Here is a 22325-nt window from a genome sequence, read left to right on the forward strand (position 1 = left end):
TAAATCCAAGGAATCATCTTTGAATAATTTTTTTCAGTGCAGAAACTGAGATAATGAAACATACGTTTTCTTTTTTACCGACTGAATGGAAGAAAATATATAAACACAGCAAAAATGATCGTACTAAACTATCACAAAATCGGTTTTCTATACTTTTTTAATAGTATAACTTAAAAGTTTTAGTCACATAATACAAACAAGATTCTCCGGCAGCTGACTATGAATTGATTAGTAAATATAAATGAGGTTATTTGTTGTTCTGATGGAGTTTTTACTCACCCACTGTCTTTCTTTCTTCAGTCTGAGTTTGTTTGATGCGGTCTCTCTCTCTCTCTGCCATCACACCGCCTTTTATGCTATATACATCATATAATAATCAACACCTTCAGTTTCAGAATGACTCAGAGACAGATGGTCTTCTAAGACACAATGATGAGATTGATGTTTAACCACACAGTTGTCTTAACGTCAGCTGCTCTCCAGAACAGTGGTGCAGCGGACGGCCACATAGGACACTTGAAAAAGTGAGGCTGTTAATTTCTGTTATTTCCTTGAAGAAAAATTGGCGTCAACTGATCCTTAACAGAATAAATAGATAGTTCTATTTGATTTAAACACCAATAAAATACTATAATCCATTACTTCCCATACAGGAAACATGTCTCATTTTAGTTAACACTATAGCCTACTGCAGGCAGTAATGACATCAATGATATTCAAGTATCCATGTGAGCAAAATTACATAAAATTCGTGTTGTTTTGAAAGACATTCATTCATTTTCCTTCTAGTCTCTATTTCAGAAGTCACCACAGCGGAATGAACCGCTTACTAATTTGGCATATGTTTTACACAGCAGATGCCCTTCCAGCCACAACCCAGTATTGGGAAACACCCATACACTCTCACATTCACACTCATACACTACGGACAATTTAGCTTACCCAATTCTGCTATTGCGCATGTGTTTGGTCTGTAGGGGAAACCTAAGCACTCGGAGAAAACCCACGCCAACACACCAACAACCGACTTTCTTTCTGTGCGGTGGCAGTGCTAAGCACTTAGCCACCGTTCTGCCCCATGCATAAATATAATTTTAGTAGTTCCCCAGATATCTACATTTATTTAAACTGTCAACCACTTTACTAGTTGTAAATAAGTAAAAAAAAAAATTTACTAAATGCATTGTTATTTTTTTAAAGATACACTGTACAAGACAACACCATTAAAACACCATAGAAAAGTATATATTATGTATACACTAACCGGCCACTTTATTAGGTACACCTGTCCAAATGCTCATTCGCGCAAATTTCTAATCAGCCAATCACATGGCAGCAACTCAGTGCATTTAGGCATGTAGACATGGTCAAGATGATCTGCTGCAGTTCAAACTGAGCATCCGAATGGAGAAGAAAGGTGATTTAAGTGACTTTAAATGTGGCATGGTTGTTGGGACCAGATGGGCTGGTCTGAGTATTTCAGAAACTGCTGATCTCCTGAAATTTTCACGCACAACCATCTCTAGGGTTTACAGAGAATGGTCCAACAAAGAGAAAAAATCTAGTGAGCGGCAGTTTTGTGGGCGCAAATGCCTTCTAGATGCCAGAGGTCAGAGGAGAATGGCCAGACTGGTTCCAGCTGATAGAAAGGCAACAGTAACTCAAATAAGCACTCGTTACAACCGAGGTCTGCAGAAGAGCATCTCTGAACACACAACACGTCCAACCTTGAGGCGGATGGGCTACAGCAGCAGAAGACCACACCGGGTGCCACTCCTGTCAGCTAAGAACAGAAAACTGAGGCTACAATTCACACAGGCTCACCAAAACTGGACAATAGAAGATTGGAGGAAACGTTCCATGAATCATCTCAAACTGGTTTCTTGAACATGACAATGAGTTCACTGTACTCAAATGGCCTCCACGGTCCCAAGAACTCAATCCAATAGAGCACCTTTGGGATGTGGTGGAATGGGAGAATCTGCAGCAACTGTGTGATGCTATCATGTCAATATGGAGCAAAATCTCTGAGGAATATTTCCAGTACCTTGTTGAATATATGCCATGAAGGATTGAGGCAGTTCTGAAGGCAAAAGAGGGTCCAACCAGGTACTAATAAGGAGGTGTACCTAAAAAAAGTGGCCGGTGAGTGTATATGTGGCCCCTTAAAGGGACAATTCACCCCAAAGTGAACATTTGCTCAACATTTACCATCCCTCATGTGAATCCAAACTTTTTTGATTTTCCTTTATCTGTTGAACACTAAAGAAGATATTTTGAAAAATGTTCAAACCCCATACACTTCCATAGTAGGAACAAACAAATACTATGGGAGTGAATGGTTTTGGGTTTGCAGCATTTTTCAAAATATCTTCTTAAGTGTTTAACAGAGAAAACAGAAAGAAAGTAAGGAAAAGAGGTTTGTGACGTGTGAAGGATGAGTAAATGATGACAGATATTTCAGTTTTTGGGTGAACTGTCCCTTTAAGTGTTGATTTGGACGTGTCTAATTTTGGATCACATGTTATCATCTGTTATTTATTCATTCATTTTTTTTTCACCGTAGTCCCCTATTAATTTGAGGTTGCCACAACAGAATGAACCACCAACTTATCCAGCATATGTTTTACACTGCAGAGGCCTTTCCAGCTTCAACCCATCACTGGGAAACACTCATAAACTCTCATTCACAAACATACATTATGGACAATTTTAGGTAACCCAATTCAACTATACCGCATATTATTGGCAGAGATGTATAAAGTACTAGCGACCCAGACTTAAGTTAAAAGTACAAGTGCTCTATCAAAAGGTGACTTGAGTTAAAGTAGAAGTGCTCTTTAAGCACCATACTTCAGTGGAAGTACTAAAGTATTCAACATTTTTTGTACTTAAGTATTGCAAGTAGTTTATTTCAAAATTTACTACTCAAGTACTGAAAGTAAAAGTACAAGTATTGTGTGATGTAGTTATTAAAGAATGCAGTCAAAGACATCATATTGTTTTGTTTATTTTAAATATCTTTTTTGGGAGCATGTGACTAAGCAGAATGAAAAGAAACATGGCTTACGATACTGTTTTTCTCTCGCTCTTGAACCACAGATCTGACAGATTATAACAGCTTTAACACACACCTTTCAAAGTTGTGTGTCACAAAAACACTCCGTAATCCACTCAGAACGCTATCGAAACCCATTTTTGGATCGCAAATTACCAGTTGTAAATGAAAGTTCTAAACATTCTACAGAAGACACTGGTCACTATGGCGCCCTCCGTGCAGTAACGAGTAGGGGTGTGAATCTACACTGATCTCACGGTTTGGTTCGGTAACAATTATCATGCCATCGATTCGGTTCAATTCGATATCTCAGTGCATCTCGGTGGATTGACAATGCTTTCCATACATAATTAGATTTTTTCTTCGCAACACAAGAATTTTTTAATTAAAATCTGTAAATATATTAATATTTATATATTATTTTCAACACAATTTTGTTCTTTAATACAGCAGTAAGATATATAAACAGTACCCTTAATTTGATCTGCTAAAAAAAAACACTCTTTCTGAATGTATCAAACTAAACTCATGGACAGAAGACAGCATGAGCATTTATAGCAAATAAACTAATGTACATATTATCCCGCTTGCTTTTTGAGCACTGACAGGCGAGGTCTTACACCCCTATGATTGGTTATTGTCTTCACCTGCTCAACAGAAAGGGCTGCGATCAGCTTTAGACGTTAAAGCGCTTTTCCCCGATGGCGGGAAGACCAGCCGCGGTAACAGTCTGTATGTGTATAATACGCGGTTATCACAGGTAATCCATAATAGACACAGTGGAGAAAACTTGCACCTCAGACACGCTCGTGTCAGGATCCACAAGTATAGCTTTAACAGCCAAGAGGAGAGGAAAAGTTACCTCACAAACGCCAGCGGGTCAAACGTCTAAAGTGAGAGAGAGAGAGGCAGAGATGGAGTTTTACAGCATTTCTCCGTAGTATCGAAATAGCGGCTCGTGTGCTGTGCCTTCATAAAGCAATGATTTTTAGGATTTGTTTTTTAAAGCAAACATTGTAAAAGGTTATATTATTATTATTATTAAATATTATTAAAGGTTATATAATGTTATTAAAGGTTATATAATGTTATTAAAGGTTATATAATGTTATGACATACAGTTGAAGTCAGAATTATTAGCCCCCCTGTTTATTTTTTTCCCCAATTTCTGTTTAACAGAGAGAAGATTGTTTCAGCACATTTCTAAACATAATAGTTTTAATAACTCATCTCTAATAACTGATTTATTTTATCTTTGCCATGATGACAGTAAATAATATCAGACTAGATATTTTTCAAGACACTTCTATACAGCTTAAAGTTAAGGCTTAACTAGGTTAATTAGGTTAACTAGGCAGGTTAGGGTAACTAGGCAAGTTATTGTATAACAATGATTTGTTCTGTAGACTATCGAAAAAATATATATCTTAAAAGGGGCTAATAATTTTGACCTTAAAATTGTGTTTAAAAAATTTAAAACTGCTTTTATTCTAGCCGAAATAAAACAATTAAGACTTTCTCCAGAAGAAAAAATATTATCAGACATACTGTGAAAATTTCCTTGCTCTGTTAAACATCATTAGGGAAATATTTAAAAAGAAAAACAAAATTAAAAATGGGGCTAATAATTCTGACTTCAACTGTATATTTGACTATTTTATGTGTCTAAAATGCAATAAAAAGAATTATGATAATGTTTAATGAAATAATAAAAATGTTTTATAGTCTTGGAAGTAAAATTGATCTTCACACATCCACACCAATCCCATAGATTAAATGGCTAGTTTTATTCTTGTTGCACCATTGCGGATGATGAAATAATGAAACATATCCGGAGAATGGAAGTATGAGCTGCTGAAAAGTGAAAAGTGAAATGAACTGGTTGAAAAGTGAAAGTGATGGAAACTTTTGCAGTTACACATCGGTTTCTGGTAGATATTTTATTGACTTGCAGTGCCGGCTTATCAGCTATAGGGCAAACCTGTTTTGTAATATATTTTTTCACAGTATGTCTGATAATATTTTTTCTTCTGGAGGAAGTCTTATTTGTTTTATTTTGGCTAGAATAAAAGCAGTTTTTTTATTTTTTTTAAATCATTTTAAGGTCAAAATTATTAACCCCCTTAAGCAATATATGTTTTGGATTGTTTACAGAACAAACCACTGTGATATGATGACTTGCCTAATTACCCTAACTTTACCCTAATTAACCTAGTTAAGCCTTTAAATGTCACTTAAAGCTGAATACTAGTATCTTGAAAAATATCTAGTCAAATATTTTGTGCTGTCATCATGGCAAAGATAAAATAAATCAGTTATTAGAGATGAGTTATTAAAACTACAATGTTTATGTCTGTTAAACAGAAATTGGGGGTAAAATATATACGGGGGGCTAATAATTCTGACTTCAACTCTCTCTCTTTCTCTTTTCATTTATACTGTTTGTATGTTCCATGAAACCGTTTGTTTCAGGGAAAGAAAAGGTTTCCCAAAGCCCAATTCTCACAGGAAAGAGTCTGCTTATAAATATGTCTGGCATTAGGACATCTGTTTCCTATATCAACACACTCATCAAATAGTTTAATCTTATCTTAAAGCTGCAGTATGTAGGTTTGACACCCAGTGGTTGAACTAGGTATTGCATTCCTGGATCAAAACACATTTTCACTCTGCTCCTCCTCTGATGATTCCGCCCAAGCGCTGGTTGCCAGATTGGCATGAGTGTGCCTGACCATCAAGCCTAAAGGCTGATTTAAGGCTGATTTGAACCATTTTCCAAACTAAAAGGAGTTTTTGTCCAAACCAAAACCTGAAATTTAATACATTTAATAATATTAAAGAGGTTTAATATGTATTAATTAGATTATAAACCTTACCATTTTAGTGGAGTGCAGTGAGTGCACTATTCTGTGCTTCTGAATGGCTGTATTTACATGTCGTGTTGCGTCTGGTGCAAACAGACAAATTGCTCGTCACTGCATATCTCCGCACATATTGTGTTGTTAGGACACGAGGTTACAATGTGACCTGCTCTCCTGAAGTTTACGTACGTAATATTTATACTATTTGCTAATTATTAACCTCATGTGGAACCTGAATCTGCGTCTCATTTCAGAGGCTGTTACTGTCCACAGGAGGTCGCATTTTGGACACAGACGCATGCTTTGAGAGCCTTAATGAATTAAATGCGCTGTTTTCCACCAAGGGAACACGGGTGCTGAAATATAATTGGCTAAACTGGCATCAGGAGAGTTAAAGTGATCAAAACAAAGACAGCCATTCCGGCACGTACAGTAACTCACATTTTCAAAGCAGAATATCTCACTTCAGCATTGTTTTTCAGATTAGCAAGAATGTTCACTGAGCATGTTTCTTAAATATCTGCAAACATATTTCGGTATTTTTATGCTTTAGAAGAGTCAAAAACTTACATACAGCACCTTTAAGGTAGATAGTTGCAAACCATTTACTTGGGCTGAATTTAAACAAACAAATGAAGTTGAACATTATCAAGAATAGCTTGTTTGTTTAAATTCAGTTCATGTTTCTGAAATATCTGCAAACATTTTATTTTATTTTTATGCTTTAGAAGAATCAAAAACTTACACACAGCACCTTTAAATGAAGGTTTTTTGTCTGAAAGCTTTACATGTGGCAGCAGTTTGCTTTCATAAGCTGAAGAATCTTTGCTTTCTTTCTCTGAACACTTTTACTTTCTCAGTTACGTGTATAAAGATCAGATAAAGGTGCCTTTCAAATGAAAAAATATAATAAATTTTCCATCTTTTAAACAATTAATCATAAGATAATCTAAACTAATTCATGTATGGAAAACCTCAGGAGTGGGAGTTTTTTGGTGTTGTTGTTGTTGTTGTAAATAAATAGTGAACAAATACAGATCGTTTCTGTGCGGCTGCAGTTCATACACATTACTATTAATAAAAAATGCTGACTCTTGGAAAGTGTTACAAAATTTTATTTATTGTATTAAAAAATATATATTGTTAATTTTACCTTTAAAAGCATTCATAATAGGCATTCTAGTAAATGTAATAAATCAAACACCATTTGGCTTTTGCTGAGCTCTTAATGGTCACAAAAACGTGTATATATCATACCTGTCAACCCTCCCGTTTATACCGGGATTCTCCTGTATTTTACAGTTCTATCGCGCTATCATCCCGTAAAAGTATTTTCCCGTATTTCTCCCATATTATTAGTCTTTCTCTGACGAGTGGCATATAAATAAATAGGGTGGCCGAGCCTCCCAATACGCAACCCATACCGCCGAACCACCAGGGGCCGCCTCTTGCTCTTAAATGTGAGTCTGTTCTGTGCTTTCGTTTTGTTTATGGCGGGACTCCCTTTCCTTTTCATTACATTCTCCCCTTCATATGCAGTCCTCAAAACAGTCGTATAGCGGTGCGTGACTGTCAGCTGACGCGCTCCATAGTGATAAATAGACGCTGTTTCCCAAACGGATTCTGTACACGTGTACATTTCCGGATTCTGTTCATTCTGAACATTTGAAGCAGAGCGAAAGTCTGGGTTTTGGGTGCGTGTTTGAACAGACATACACATAATTAATAATAATAATAATATCTAAAGATGTCTATCTTGGTGTTTTTTTTTTCGAACACAACTAATTTCATCCTAAATGAGCATAAAAAGTTAAAAAAGCAATCGAAAGCTTTCATTATAACATCAGATCATTTTTAAAGGGACACCTGTTATTTAATGTAATGAAAAGAAAAAAATCGAAATAAATAGGAGATTCATTTGCTGCTCTTTAATCAGAATGTGTAAGTTATACAGTGAAGAAGCGGCTAATGAGATTAGATAGCTTGATATTTCATTATAATAGCTATTTATTTTAATAAGCTGAACTGTTTGCTAATGTATTGCTGCTAATGTATACTATTTAATTTTTATTTTGTAAATAATAATAATAAAACATATTACTGACCATTTAACTGTTTATTTACAATGAGGCATATCCCTTATTATGGTGGCATATCCCTTATTTTTTTATGGCATATCCCTTATTTTCACATCCCAATGTTGACAGGTATGGTATATATACTGATCAAAAAGATCATTAATACTCCTGTCAAGATTATTAGCAGTAGTACCCACCAGACTCACTAGAGGGCACTCCAGCTATATGTACACTTCACCAGCCATTCAGCCAGACTACATATCCCATGCTTTGCATCGACTCTGATTACACTACAGCTGATACTAATCTGGACACACACAGCTATCTTCAACATAGGCTCATTCTGAAAATGTAGCCCAATATACATTTCTGGAGATCGCGAATTATGTAGCCAGAGGTAAGTATGGCTGCTTTTCATCTTTAAAACGGACACTACAGGAGCGAAACATGAAGCTGTTTCTTTTCAGGCTTACTAGCTGACTATACCTCTCTGTGGATGGCTTTCCTGCTGTTACTAGTTTGCCCAGTAGCTCGCCATGTATGTTGGCTGACTTGAGACACAGAGAGGAGTTGAAGTCCGGTGAAGAACGGTTCCATGAAGCAGGTAAGACAAAAACAGAAGCCAAAAAATAAAATGAACAAGTAAATAACAGGGTGAGAATGAAGTAAAATCTGAAAACATGGTAGAAATCAGATGAGGGCTTTTCTTTTTCTGGATTGCTTTTTAAAACTGTCTGTTTGTTTATAGGGAAGAGGATGGGCGGGTCAATCAATGCTTTTGACAACACTATTGGCTGGGTTTAGAGAAGGAGGAGGGTGGGTCAGTTGATCAGTCAGTCAGGCAGACAGTCAGTCAGTTGACAGTGGCCTCTGGTGGATTTACGAGAGAAGAGCAGGTATGAATGGGAGAGAAATTTGAGATCTGAAAAAGTATACACAGTGGCCTCTGGTGGATTCACAAAAACAAAAACTGCAAAAAAATGTAGCTCCTTGGACATATTTGGCGCTCTCCAGAAATGTTTATAGAGGTACGTTTTCAGAATGAGGCTGTTTTGGTTATCTTTATGGGGACTTAAATACATAATGCTCTACATACTGCACTGTACAGTCTCTCCCCCAAACCTACCTCTAAACCTAATCCTTACAGGAAACAATCTGAATTTATACATTTTCAAAATACATCATTCTATGTGGTCTATGAGCCGTTTATGAGACGAAAATTATTGGTATTGATATACCAAATGTCCCCATAATGTTAGGAGTACAATGTACACACAGACACACATACACACACACACACACACACACGCACACACACACACACACACACACACACACACACACACACACACACACACACACACACAGCTGCAGGTCATAATTACTGATTACACACACCTTAAACAGATCTATTCGTACACTTATCTAGGTTTTGAGTTCTTTATGTAAGTTGTGATGAGTTCCATTATATGGTCGTGCATCTGACAGATGACGATCAGTGCAGAGAAACAACACTCAAAAACTCTCCAAGATAAAACACAGGAAACCATAATAAAGGGACTAAGCTGAAAAAAAAATTAATGAATGAATAGTAGGGAAGTATACAATATAGGATGCAGCCCCAATGTCCCTTGAAAGACTGAAAGGTCACATTATATTGGTTGATTTGTGTTCTTTAGATGTATATCCAAAGACTTGATCAGCGCAAAGCATGATGGTATGTGTAGTCTGGTTGAGTGTACATATAGCAGAAGTGCCCTATAGTGAGTCTGGTTGATACTACAGTTAATAATCATTATTAAAAGATATATTATAGTTATGAACTGACAGAGTGGTAAGGCTTACAATCTGGCATGGTTCAGTAATATGAGGTCAGCGGTTATTTACTGACCCACTGGGATTAGACAAAGTTTCTCTTTCAGGAGCATCTGGAGGAAAGATAGAAGAGTCGTTGCTTTGTTCCAGACCATTTCAACATGCTGAACTCTGGAAAATGCCTTGCTGAAATCCCCAAGACTTCTTTTTGTGAAATATTTTCCCGATGATGATGATGATGATGATGATAATGATGATGATGATGATGAAACAGCCCACACCGATTCCAATAAGACCAGATCCATGATCATCTCCTTTACTTTTCAATTGAGCTATAAAAAAAGTGCATTAAACCAGAGTATTATTATTTAAATGATGAGCCTGTGCAGACCGCACATCACAGAGACTGATTTAATTTGACAAAGTTCCTTGACCCAAATTGTGATACCTAATAAAAAATGCTCCGATTGATTTTCTTAAAATGTGTTACTATTTCTTAACCTGGACCACACAACCAGTTAGGTTTATGATATCTGTGAGGTGAAAAGCCAAAAATCCGTAGTACGAGTCAAAATTAGGGGCATCACGGTGGCGGTATCTTTTCTTGAACAACAACATTTTAAGTCAAGGGAAGGTTTTATTTTTTAAGAAATGGATAGAAGTTGGGATTTTAAAAGTAAGGGACATTTTATATGAATTTAAAGAAGGCTTTTTAACTGAACAATATGTTATAGACACAATGGAGGAGGCGAAAGAGGAATACAACAGAAGGGAAATTGAGAAAAATCTTGACATAATTAAACAGGCAATTCCAAAAGAATGGATACGAAGCGTAGATAATTTTGAAAAAAAGAAAAAGAAACAAATGAAGTGTATGTTAAAATAGGAGAAAAAATACTTGATTTTAAAGAATGTACTGTGAAAAATATTTATTTATTTTTTAGAGAGAAAGTTTTTAAAGAACCAACAGCAAACAAACACTGGATGGAAAAATACAATGTAAAAGCAAATGAAATATTTACATTTACATTTAGTCATTTAGCAGACGCTTTTATCCAAAGCGACTTACAAATGAGGACAAGGAAGCAATTTACACAACTATAAGAGCAGCAGTGAGTAAGTGCTATAGACAAGTTTCAGGTGTGTAAAGTCTAAGAAGCAAAGCATTAGTAATGTTTTTTTTTTTTTTTTTTTTGAGAGAGAGAGAGAGAGAGAGAGAGAGAGAGAGAGAGAAAACAGTTAGTGGTATAGCCAGAGAGGCAGTTGCAGATTAGGAAGGAAAGTGGAGACTAAACAGTTGCGTTTTTAGTCGTTTCTTGAAGACAGCAAGTGACTCTGCTGTTCTGATGCAGTTAGGGAGCTCATTCCACCAACTGGGCAGATTGAATGTGAGAGTTCGGGAAAGTGATTTCTTCCCTCTTAGGGATGGAACCACGAGGCGACGTTCATTCACAGAACGCAAGTTTCTGGAGGGCACATAAATCTGCAGAAGTGAGAGCAGATACGAAGGAGCAAAGCCAGAGGTCACTTTGTAAGCAAACATCAGAGCTTTGAGTTTGATGCGAGCAGCAACTGGCAGCCAGTGCAAACGGGTGAGTAGCGTAGTGACGTGCTCTTTTGGGTTCATCAAAGACCACTCGTGCTGCTGCGTTCTGAAGCAGCTGAAGAGGTTTGATAGAATTAGCTGGAAGCCCGGCTAGCAGAGAGTTGCAATAGTCCAGTTTGGAGAGAACAAGCGCTTGAACAATGAGTTGAGCTGTATGTTCAGATAGGAAGGGTCGGACCTTTCTGATGTTATAGAGTGCGAATCTGCAAGATCGGGCAGTTCTAGAAATGTGGTCAGAGAAGTTTAGTTGGTCATCGATCGTTACTCCAAGGCTTTTTACCATTTTGGATGCAGTAATGGTTGCTCCATCCATCTGGATTGAGAAGTTATGGTGTAGAGTCGGGTTGGCAGAAACTTCAAGCATTTCCGTTTTCGTGAGGTTAAGCTGAAGATGATGATCTTTCATCCAGTGTGAAATGTCTGACAGGCAGGCTGAAATGCGAGCTGGAACCGATGGATCATCAGGGTGAAAAGAGAGGTATAGCTGGGTATCATCAGCATAGCAGTGGTAGGAAAATCCATGTTTCTGGATGACTGTTCCTAAAGATGCCGTGTAGATAGAGAAGAGAAGTGGCCCAAGAACAGAGCCCTGAGGTACCCCAGTGTTTAGATGCTGTAGGTTGGACACCTCTCCCCTCCAAGACACCCTGAATGACCTGTCCGAGAGGTAAGAACTGAACCATTGAATAACAGTGCCTGCGATGCCCAGTCACTCAAGCGTAGATAGCAGGATCTGGTGGTTTACAGTGTCAAAAGCAGCTGATAAATCCAGCAAGATGAGGACAGATGATTTAGAGTCTGCTTTAGCCAGTCTGAGATCCTCCACGACCGAGAGCAGGGCAGTCTCAGTTGAGTGGCCTTTCTTAAAGCCAGATTGCTTGTTGTCCATGAGGTTGTTTTGAGTAAGAAAGTCCAGGACTTGATTGAACACTACTTTCTCCAAAATCTTGGCCATGAATGGAAGCAGGGATACTGGTCGGTAGTTTTCAAGTAGCGTTTGATCCAGGTTGAGTTTCTTTAGCAGTGGGGTTACCCTAGCCTGCTTAAATGAAGTAGGGAATAGACCCTACTTAAATATGGAGACACATGAAAGGAAGATATGTAGAAACAAAAGTCGAATGTCTAGAATTTTTAATAAGGCACAAAGCAATATTTTCAGATATCATTTTAAACAAGATAGGGATGGAACAAAGGGGAATATGTAAAGTATGTCAAAAAGAAGAAGAGGGTTTTTTTACACATGTTTTTATATTGTCAAGAATTGGAAAGTGTTTTTAAAGATTGTAAAGTTTTAATTAAAGGACTACTTGGAGACTGGGATGAAAATGAAACAGAATGGAGCAGAGTATTGATGTTGGGATGGAATAAGAAAAATGAAAATATGAAAATTGTCAACCTATGTATCATGCTGATGAAGAATGCAATGTGGGAAAGGAGAATTGTGGCAAAACAAGAGAAAATTGTGATGGATGTTTGGGCAATTTTAAGGAGGAAAACAGAAGGATAAGTGGAAAAACTGTATATATATTATAAAAACGAGAACAATTTAGGTGAACTGCACAAAATTTGGACGGACAAAGCATGTCAAGTTTTTAAAGAAATGAACAGTTTTGATGTTTTGATTCCAAATGATATTTTAATGTGTACTGTATTGTGCTTTACCGTGTGAAATTGTAATTGAAATTATTTTAATAAAAAAAAAACAAACAAAACAAATAAAAAACGATCGCCTCACAGCAAGAAGGTGGCTGGTTCAAGTCCCGGCCGGGTCAGTTGACATTTTTATGGAGTTTGCATGTTCTTGCTGTGTTGGCGTGGGTTTCCTCAGGGTGCTCTGGTTTTCCCCACAGTCCAAACACATGTGCTATAGGTGAATTGAATAAGCTTAAATTGGCCGTAGTGTATGAGTGTGAATGAGTGTATTGTATGAGTGTTTCCTAGTGTTGGTTTGGGGCTGGAAGGGCATCCACTGCGTAAAACACATGGTAGATAATTTGGTGGTTCATTCCACTGTGGCGACCCCAGATTAATCAAGGGACTAAGCCAAAAAGAATGAATGAATTTTGTTTTAATATTGTAAAGCACTTTGGGCAGCCTCCTGGTTGAAATAAGGTGCTATATAAATAAAATTGATTGATATTAACTAATTAATTATTGTCGAAAACAATTAGAATTTAAGTAAATATCAAGTTCCATGAATACATTTAAAGTATACACTCACCGGCCACTTTAGTAGGTACACCTGTCCAACTGCTCGTTACCGCAAATTTCTAATCAGCCAATCACATGGCAGCAACTCAACGCATTTAGGCATGTAGACATGGTCAAGACGATCTGCTGCAGTTCAAACCGAGCATCAGAATGGGGAAGAAAGGGGATTTAAGTGACTTTGAATGTGGTATGGTTGTTGGTGCCAGACAGGCTGGTCTGAGTATTTCAGAAACTGCTGATCTACTGGGATTTTCACGCACAACCATCTCTAGGAAAATCTGGAAAATATTTCGCAAAAAGAAAAAGAGAAAATATCCAGTGAGCGGCAGTTCTGTGGGGGTAAATGCCCTGTTGATGCCAGAGGTCAGAGGAGAATGGCCAGACTGGTTCCAGCTGATAGAAAGGCAACAGTAACTCAAATAAGCACTCGTCACAACCGAGGTCTGCAGAAGAGCATCTCTGAACACACAACACGTCCAACCTTGAGGTGGATGGGCTACAGCAGCCAAAGACCATACCGGGTCCCACTAAGCACAGGAAACTGAAGGCACAGGTCCACCAAAATTGGACAATAGAAAACTAGAAAAGCGTTGCCTGTCCTGACGAGTTTCGATTTCTGCTGCCACATTCAGATGGTAAGGTCAGAATTGGGCATGAATCCATCCTGCCTTGAATCAATGGTTCAGGCTGGTAGAATTGTATCATGGATGTGCAGTCGACAAATCTGCAGCAACTGCGTGATGCTATCATGTCAATATGGAGCAAAATCTCTGAGGAATATTTCCAGTACCTTGCTGAATCTATGCCACGAAGGATTGAGGCAGTTCTGAAGGCAAAATGGGGTCCAACCTGATACTAGTAAGGTGTACCTAAAAGTGGCCAGTGAGTGTATGCTTTATATATATATATATATTCTAGATTTTCCAATAGTTGTATTTTGACCAAATATATATAGTAAACTTTACCTCAGGGTAAATCCAGCTTTTATGATGCATAATCTCTATTTTTAAAAATAAAAAAGACCATTATGGCTGATTTTGTGGTTCAAGGTCACATCTAAAACCTTATTTTTACAGTATTAAATAGCTACAGTATATAAGACTTTTCCATTTACAAAGTTATTTTAATACTATATAATGACTTCATAACAGTAAATTATGACCAGATGAAATAGATGATGAAACAAGTTAGTAGAATAAAAACAATGTACATTTGCAAACCATTACTGAAATATTAATAGCAGTATTATATAGTATATGCGATACCTGATATCTCCACAGTGAATTCTGCTGTTTTCGTTTCACATTCTGTTTGCAAGAAGAATCTGAATGTTTTCGTCATTGCTGTATCTGAAGTGTATCTGCACATGAAGATGTTTTTCTTTTCGCAGGCGTCATTAGGAAACTTATGTTTACAGACTTCAACGTCATTATAGATCTCAGGATACTGAAACTTATACAGTGTAACACACCCTTCAGTGCACTGTTCAGAGACTCTGCAGGTGAAAATCACTTCTTTTCCCACAGTTCCAGTCACATTATTACAGCTCACACTGCAGACATCTGAAACATAACATAATGTGTCATAAAATACAGCAGCTGTACAGTATACAGATATTCAGTGTATCTCATGAAACATTATATTATATTCAGACTTTTAAGAGTTTTTTCTCTTACCAGACTCATTAGCTTGACAGGTCACAGTGGAGGTACAAAGCAGAATGAAGAGTAACACTGCATCTGTGGCGTTCATGGTTGTAATTCTGCAACAGAAAAACCCCACAGTAAATAACAGCAATTTACAACAGTGATACTGATCCAGTACTGTGCAAGAGAATAAATTGAGATTTTTAAAAGTAAAACATACTGTCGTTTATAGTAGGTTCTGTAGTATATTTTAATCATACCATAGTGAAGTACTCGAATTAATCTGTTGTGGTGATCTTACAGCTGCAATGGTAACACTACTATAGTAATATAAAAACGACCCATTACTAGAGCCAGACAGAATCTGCAGACATTTTTTGCTATTTCTGTGGAGATTTAAGAAAAATCTGCAGATTTTGGGAGTATCGTAACTTAAATCTTAATATATGAAGTAAAAAATAACACCTTTTACCTTTTAATTAATGTTTCAATGCAAATCCATTTAGACCCACTGATTTGTTAAACAAAGCAAGTCTCTCATACATCTACTAAAAGACAGAAAATATTACATTACAAACTGTATTGTAAATAAATCATATGAACATTTTAATATTAGTCAATAATTTTACTGAAATTAATTTGTGAATAGGAAATAAATAGACTCAATGATGGGCTAAAAATCTGTGGGTTTTTGCGCCCACAGATTCCGTCTGTGCCTACCCATTACTCTAGTTAACTGTAGTAGTAAAAAAAGAGTGGTTAAAAAACCAAAGCCATTATATAATATGTTCTATATTATTATATGAAATAATAAAACTATTTATTCCAGGCGACGCAGTAGGTAGTGCTGCCGCCTCACAGCAAGACGGTTGCTGGTTCAAGCCTCAGCTAGGTCAGTTGGCGTTTCTGTGTGGAGTTTGCATGTTCTCCCTGCGTCCGCGTGGGTTTCCTCCGGTTTGCTCCGGTGTAAGAGGCTAAATTATCATATGCATTTGTTTATATGACAAAACATGTATTTTTGACTCAAGAAGGTCCATACTGACTCCAAAGGCAGATACTGATAAGATCAGGGCCTGGTGTGTGGACTTTGGGGGTTTTACGATGTGGTCACATGTTGATTGGTCAGTTTGAATGTCTCAGCATTTGGGCTTTAGTCACATGGTCAAGAAAGATACAAAATAGGTGGTAAAACGCTGCTCTGTCTCTTTTCTTTTCCTGGCCTGTCTTTCCTGGTCTGCTTTCCTCCTCTGGTCCTCTCCACCTCTGAATCTTCTCTGACTTTACTGCAATCAGGCTAACTTCTGGGCCTGTTCTCTTTGTCTCTCTCTCCCTCCCCCTGTGTCTCTCCTTCTACCTCTGGTAACTTTAATTTTACATTTAAGCTGGGTACAATTTATATCATATGTTTATCATTTCATATTTGATCATTTTAGACAGTTATTTTGTAACTAATTCAGTTGTAACCATAGAGAATAATTGTTATTAAATCATTTCATTTTCAAGTATTTGTGAATTACTTTTGATTTAACATCAACACTTAACTGTTCCATATTGCAATACAATACAATCACATAATATCAACGCTCTCCCACATTTATAGCTATTAATACTGCCCATTCGGCAGAACTACAGTTCGAACCGCTGTGGTTTTAAAACCCAATCCTACACCGGTTTCCCCCACAGTCCAAAGAAATGCAGTACAGGTGAATTGGGTAGGCTAAATTGTCCGTAGTGTGTATGTGTGGGTGAATAAGTGTGTATGTGTTTCCCAGTGATGAGTTGCAGCTGGAAGGGCATAAAACAAATGCTGGATAAGTTGGTGGTTCATTCCGCTGTGGCGACCCCAGATTATTAAAGGGACTAAGCCGAAAAGAAAATGAATGAATTCATTCCAGTTCTGTGGAATGCACTACCCATCAGCATTAGAAATGCCGCTGCTCTGGACTGTTTTAAGAAACTTCTTAAGACTCACCTTTTTAGCATTGCCTTTAACTTAGGATGATCAACTTGTTAACTTTTTATTCTGTCTTATGGTTCATATTCTTATTGTTTTATTGCATCCTTTTATTGTTGTGGTGTTTCTGCTTGCCTTGTATTGTTAGTATTTTGCCTTGTAGCGCTTTGAGTCTAAGAAAAGCGCATTACAAATAAAATGTATTATTAATACATTTATTATTACTTCATCAGTTCACTGTAATTAATACTAAAGTATCCTGGAGAATTCATTAACAAAGTGTGTCAGGCCCGGGTGGTTCGGGTGGTTTGAAAGACCCACCCACCCGCTGACAAAGACCCAGAATTTGTCCTACATGAGCTTATTTGTACTATTTTGACTGCTTTGCCATCATAAATTGTGAAAAATAACCCATCAAAAAAGCTTTACGACCAAGCGGAAGTGTAGTCATCTTTCACTACTTACATTTTACAAGGAACTTTTATTATAAATCTTGGACCTTCCCTGCAGGAACAGGACATCAACATGACGTCATATTGACATTGTACCCCAACATACCCCAAACATCAGGGTGATGTTGGATTTTGTTTGGAAATTAAATTCGGGTTGACGTCAGAAACCAACATCAGGCCGACATCAATGTCCAACCTAAAATCATTCCAAAATCAACCAAATATCAGCATCTAATCATGTTACACCTTGACGTTGTGTGGACGTTACCACTGATGTCTATCAGAAGGATTTTGATCACTTTCCAACACAACCTAAAATCAACCTCATTTGTTATCGTTACTGGACGTCAAAATAATGTTGTCCTTAGACGCTGGCTAGACATTGAATGATGGTCACCTGACGTCATGACCTAAGTCTAACCTAATATTAACGTCTTATGATGTTGTGTGCCTGCTGGGTTATTCTTGAAAGAAAGAAAAAAACAATAAAAAAGCGTGAAGCACCAAAATTGGGACCGTATTAAAGTTAATCAATTTTAATACTAATTTAGCCAGGCACGTGCAGAGATAGGGCTTAACCCGTGCAGTGTACATGCCATTTTTTTCTTGGATATAAAGTGCCCCTCCATAATGAACTAAAGTGCCCTTCGGCCATCGTGATCGTCTGCCAAATACACCCACTCACGGTCTTCAGTTTGCAATCCTACGCCCCCTACCAGCACATGCCCCTTGGAAAGACTCTGCACGGCACTGAATTCAGCTATTGTTGTTATCCATGAATTTTCAAATGTACTTTTTTTACAAGAGAGGCTAGAAAAATCGTCAAGCTCTACATTATTATTATTATTATTATTATTATTATTATTATTATTATTATTATTATCATTATTATTATCATTATTATCATTATTATTATTATTATTATTATTATTATTATTATTATCATTATTATTATCATTATTATTATCATTATTATTATCATTATTATTATTATTATTATCATTATTATCATTATTATTATTATTATTATTATCATTATTATTATCATTATTATTATCATTATTATCATTATTATTATTATTATCATCATTATTATTATCATTATTATTATTATTATTATTATTATTATTATTATTATTATTATGTTTTAATTGTTCAATATTCAAATAGCCAAATTCTGACTGAGGAAAGTTGAATGTGCTACTTAGTTTGTTATTTGCGTGATAAATGACACAGTTAGCTTCAGTTTTTAATCTAAAACTAACAGATTTCATTTTTTTTCTAACATTATGTTAAAAATAAGTTTTTTTCTTCATATTTTTTCATTTTAAATCTTTAGGAAATATTTTTACTACATCAAAAATGTGGTTATAATGACCATCCAAGCTAATCCAGATAAAAATAGTGCTTAAAATGTCACTAAATGCAGAAATATAAACCTCATACACTGTAAAAGTAGTACCTAGAATAGCTAAGTCGAGTAAAGGAGGTCGAGCCTTTTCATTTATAGCTCCTAAACTCTGCCTTCCTGATAACGTCCGAGGCTCAGACACACTCTCCCAATTCAAAACTAGATTAAAGACCTATCTGTTTAGTAAAGCATACACTCAATGCACCACTTAGGGGGCTTCCACACAGGTTCTGCATCTTGTTTATATACACTATGAACAGCAGCTACGCTAATTATTCTCTTTATTCTCCATTTCCACCTGGGGATACTCTTCCCGAGGCCCTCAGACTATGCAGAGTCACTGATTCGATCCAAGACCAACGACGAGATGATCCTAAGGTTTCCATATCCTGGACCAGGCCATATCCTGAGCAGCTACTGTGGTGGTCATGGAGGAGTGGAGAACATGAGACTGATTTCTGTGACGCTCCAGAGACAGACGAGTCTTCGCTGAGGCCAGCTTCCAGCCTCCGCCACTGAGACTGCAGCTCTGCACAAGACGTTTGGCCAGCGGAGAAATTAAAATGGTCGTGCCCAACTGAGACTGGTTTCTCTCAAGGTTTTTTTTCTTCACTTTCGCCATTTAGTGAAGTTTTTTTCCCTCTCCGCTGTCGCCACTGGCTTGCATGGTTCGGGATCTGTAGAGCTGCGCATCGTTGGATTTGCTCTTCAATATTTGGACTCTCAGTAGTGATTATTAAACTACACTGAACTGAGCTCAACTGAACTGAACTTAAACACTACAAACTGAATTACACTGTTCCTATTTACTATGACCTTTTATGTGAAGCTGCTTTGACACAATCTTCATTGTATAAGCGCTATACAAATACAGGTGAATTGAATTGAATTGAATTAAAAAATTTTGAGTTATTTATTAAACCCAATGGTTGAGTTAAACATATGTATATCAACCTGTTGAGGTAATTGATTGGTGCTTTATTGGGTTATTTTTAACCTTTATTGCGCTATTTATTTAATAACTCAACCAGTTGGGTTAAAAATTTAAATTTCAACAGTCAACTGATTTAACTGACACAAAACAGCTGTATTCGCGTGCGTAATGTTGTTTTTACGTTATAAAGTTTAAGCTATAGCGCAATAATGTAATTTTTTTTTATCAAATTACCTCTCCGTGTCGTGATTTTTATATCCGTTTCACCATCCAAGACCATCTTTTAGAAGCGTTTAGACGTGGTTAAAATGTATTGTACATTGTGGATACTAAGTGGAGCCTGCTGCAGCTGCCGGACAGTCTCTACAGCACACAGAGCTCCATACTCCGCTCCATCAATAGAGGACTTTCTGCCTGCACAGTTTATAACTGTCTGCACTTTGTTCTGTTTCTTCATTGTTTGTAAGTCTTGATTTATTTGAACAAAAATGTCTGGAACTAAAATGTATGGAAAAAGGCATTTTTAATATTTTGAAAACTCTATGTTATTTATTTATAATTACACACAGTCATAATTATAAAATTAATAGCAGTACTAGTAATAGTAGCAATAGCAATACCAGAATGAAGAAAATTTTTTTTTACTCAAAATAACCCAATGCATTGGGTTAAATCATATACCCCAATGCATTGGGTTAAAAATAACCCATAGCTGGGTTATATTTTGGGTTATTTTTAACCCAAGTATTTTAACTGAGTAATCAAATAGAAAATGAAGTGAGTAGCTGCAAAATGATCCACTTTTTGAATAATAAAATAAAAAAAGAACCACCCTTTTCACCCAGCTGCCTACAGGCATGTGTGTGTGGTTCAGAAACATTATAGTATTTACTAAAAATTACTGAATAATTTTTCACGTGGAGATGCTCAATCTAAAAAAAGAACAAATCAAAATATTTGTATTCGCTTATTATCATGTTAAAGAAAGACAAATATACGCCTAATTAATCAGAAAACATGAAGAATTGTAACTCTATTCAGATGAATTTTGAAACGTGTAGATGTCTGCTAAACATTCAAGTCACTGAAATCAGCATGCAAGCAGAGAGAGGGTTTTTACTCACCTTCTGTCTTTATAATCTGTGTTCATCTGTTTTTCTCTCTGATCACAGACCTAAATATAGGCTACTCCACAGTACATTCACTTTCAGAATGGTCTTGGCAGGACTCAAAGATGTTTTTGTGCTAGTGGACAAAAAGACATTATTCTGCAGCTGTTATTTTTATGAACTGTATATTTCCCATTGGGATAATGACGATGACACACCCTGTATGCTTAGATCAATACATTACATTGTGAATGTCTAAGCTCTTGTTTCAAATCTGTTTCCAATGTTTACTTAAGATTTTATTTTCCCTATATCTGTGTTATCTCTCTCAACACTGCTGCATATGTGTAAGTTGATTTTTTATAGTTTATAAAAGAAAACGTTAGCCATCATATTTTAATGTAGCCTGCTTTTGCTGTGATTTATGCATAATTTAACCAAATGAGTTTGTTCATGTGGTTTAAAGCTAAGAAATTGCAATCTCTAATCACTTCTGTCAACTGGGATGTAAAACAACAGGATGCATATCACATTTTGAGATCAGCTATGTTTATATTACTACTTGGATAAGTATGGGAGAATCCCAGGAAACTCCGGAGAACAACTCTCACTCTCTCTCCCTCTCTCTGTCTGGCTGTCTCTCCTTCTCTCTCTCAATTCTCAGACACAGTTCATGGATAGTTCACCCAAATCTTAGCCTATATTCTGTTATCATATACTCAGCCTTTATTTTTAAACCTTTGAGTTGCTTTTTATTGTTAAACACAAAAGAGGATATTTTGAAGATGCCGAAAACCTGCAACCACTGACTTCCATAGTATTCATTTTTGCACTCTCAGAAATAAAGGTACACAAGCTGTCACTGGGGTTGAACATTTTCAAAAGGTACGCATTTGTACTTAAAGAGTCCATATTGGTACTTCAAAAGCATATATTAGTGCCTAAAGATTTTAAGAGGAACATATTTGTACATTTTAGGTACTAATATGTACCCTTGAGGTATTAATATGGACCTTGTAGGTACAAATTTGTACCTTTTGAAAAGGTACCACGCCAGTGACAGCTTGCATAATCTTTTATTCTGAGAGAATCCTTGAATCCTGCTCGCGAACCGGTTCGCGATCCTCTTGAATCCTTTATTTCTGAGAGCGTGGAAGATAAAAAACATACAGTATGATCACAACCAAATA

General features: G+C 36.6%; 1 protein-coding gene across 3 annotated transcripts in view; it reads right to left on the minus strand.

The window, feature by feature from the left end:
- Positions 1-21215, minus strand: part of LOC130239010 (uncharacterized) — a 41483-nt gene extending 20268 nt beyond the window's left edge. For 2 of the 3 annotated variants that reach the window (XM_056470140.1, XM_056470138.1), the window contains exons 1-3: positions 21151-21215; positions 15306-15391; positions 14895-15191 (exon numbers count right to left, since the gene is read on the minus strand). In XM_056470140.1, coding sequence (XP_056326115.1) covers positions 14895-15191; positions 15306-15391; positions 21151-21176 — 409 coding nt within the window. In that variant the 5' untranslated portion in view covers positions 21177-21215. Of the gene's footprint in view, positions 1-9775; positions 10145-14894; positions 15192-15305; positions 15392-21150 lie in introns of those variants that run through there. The other variant, XM_056470139.1, reaches the window with a different exon arrangement.
- Positions 21216-22325: the final 1110 nt, after the last annotated feature.

The sequence above is a fragment of the Danio aesculapii genome, chromosome 12, assembly GCF_903798145.1.
Source record: "Danio aesculapii chromosome 12, fDanAes4.1, whole genome shotgun sequence".
NCBI classification, from domain to species: Eukaryota; Metazoa; Chordata; class Actinopteri; order Cypriniformes; family Danionidae; genus Danio; species Danio aesculapii.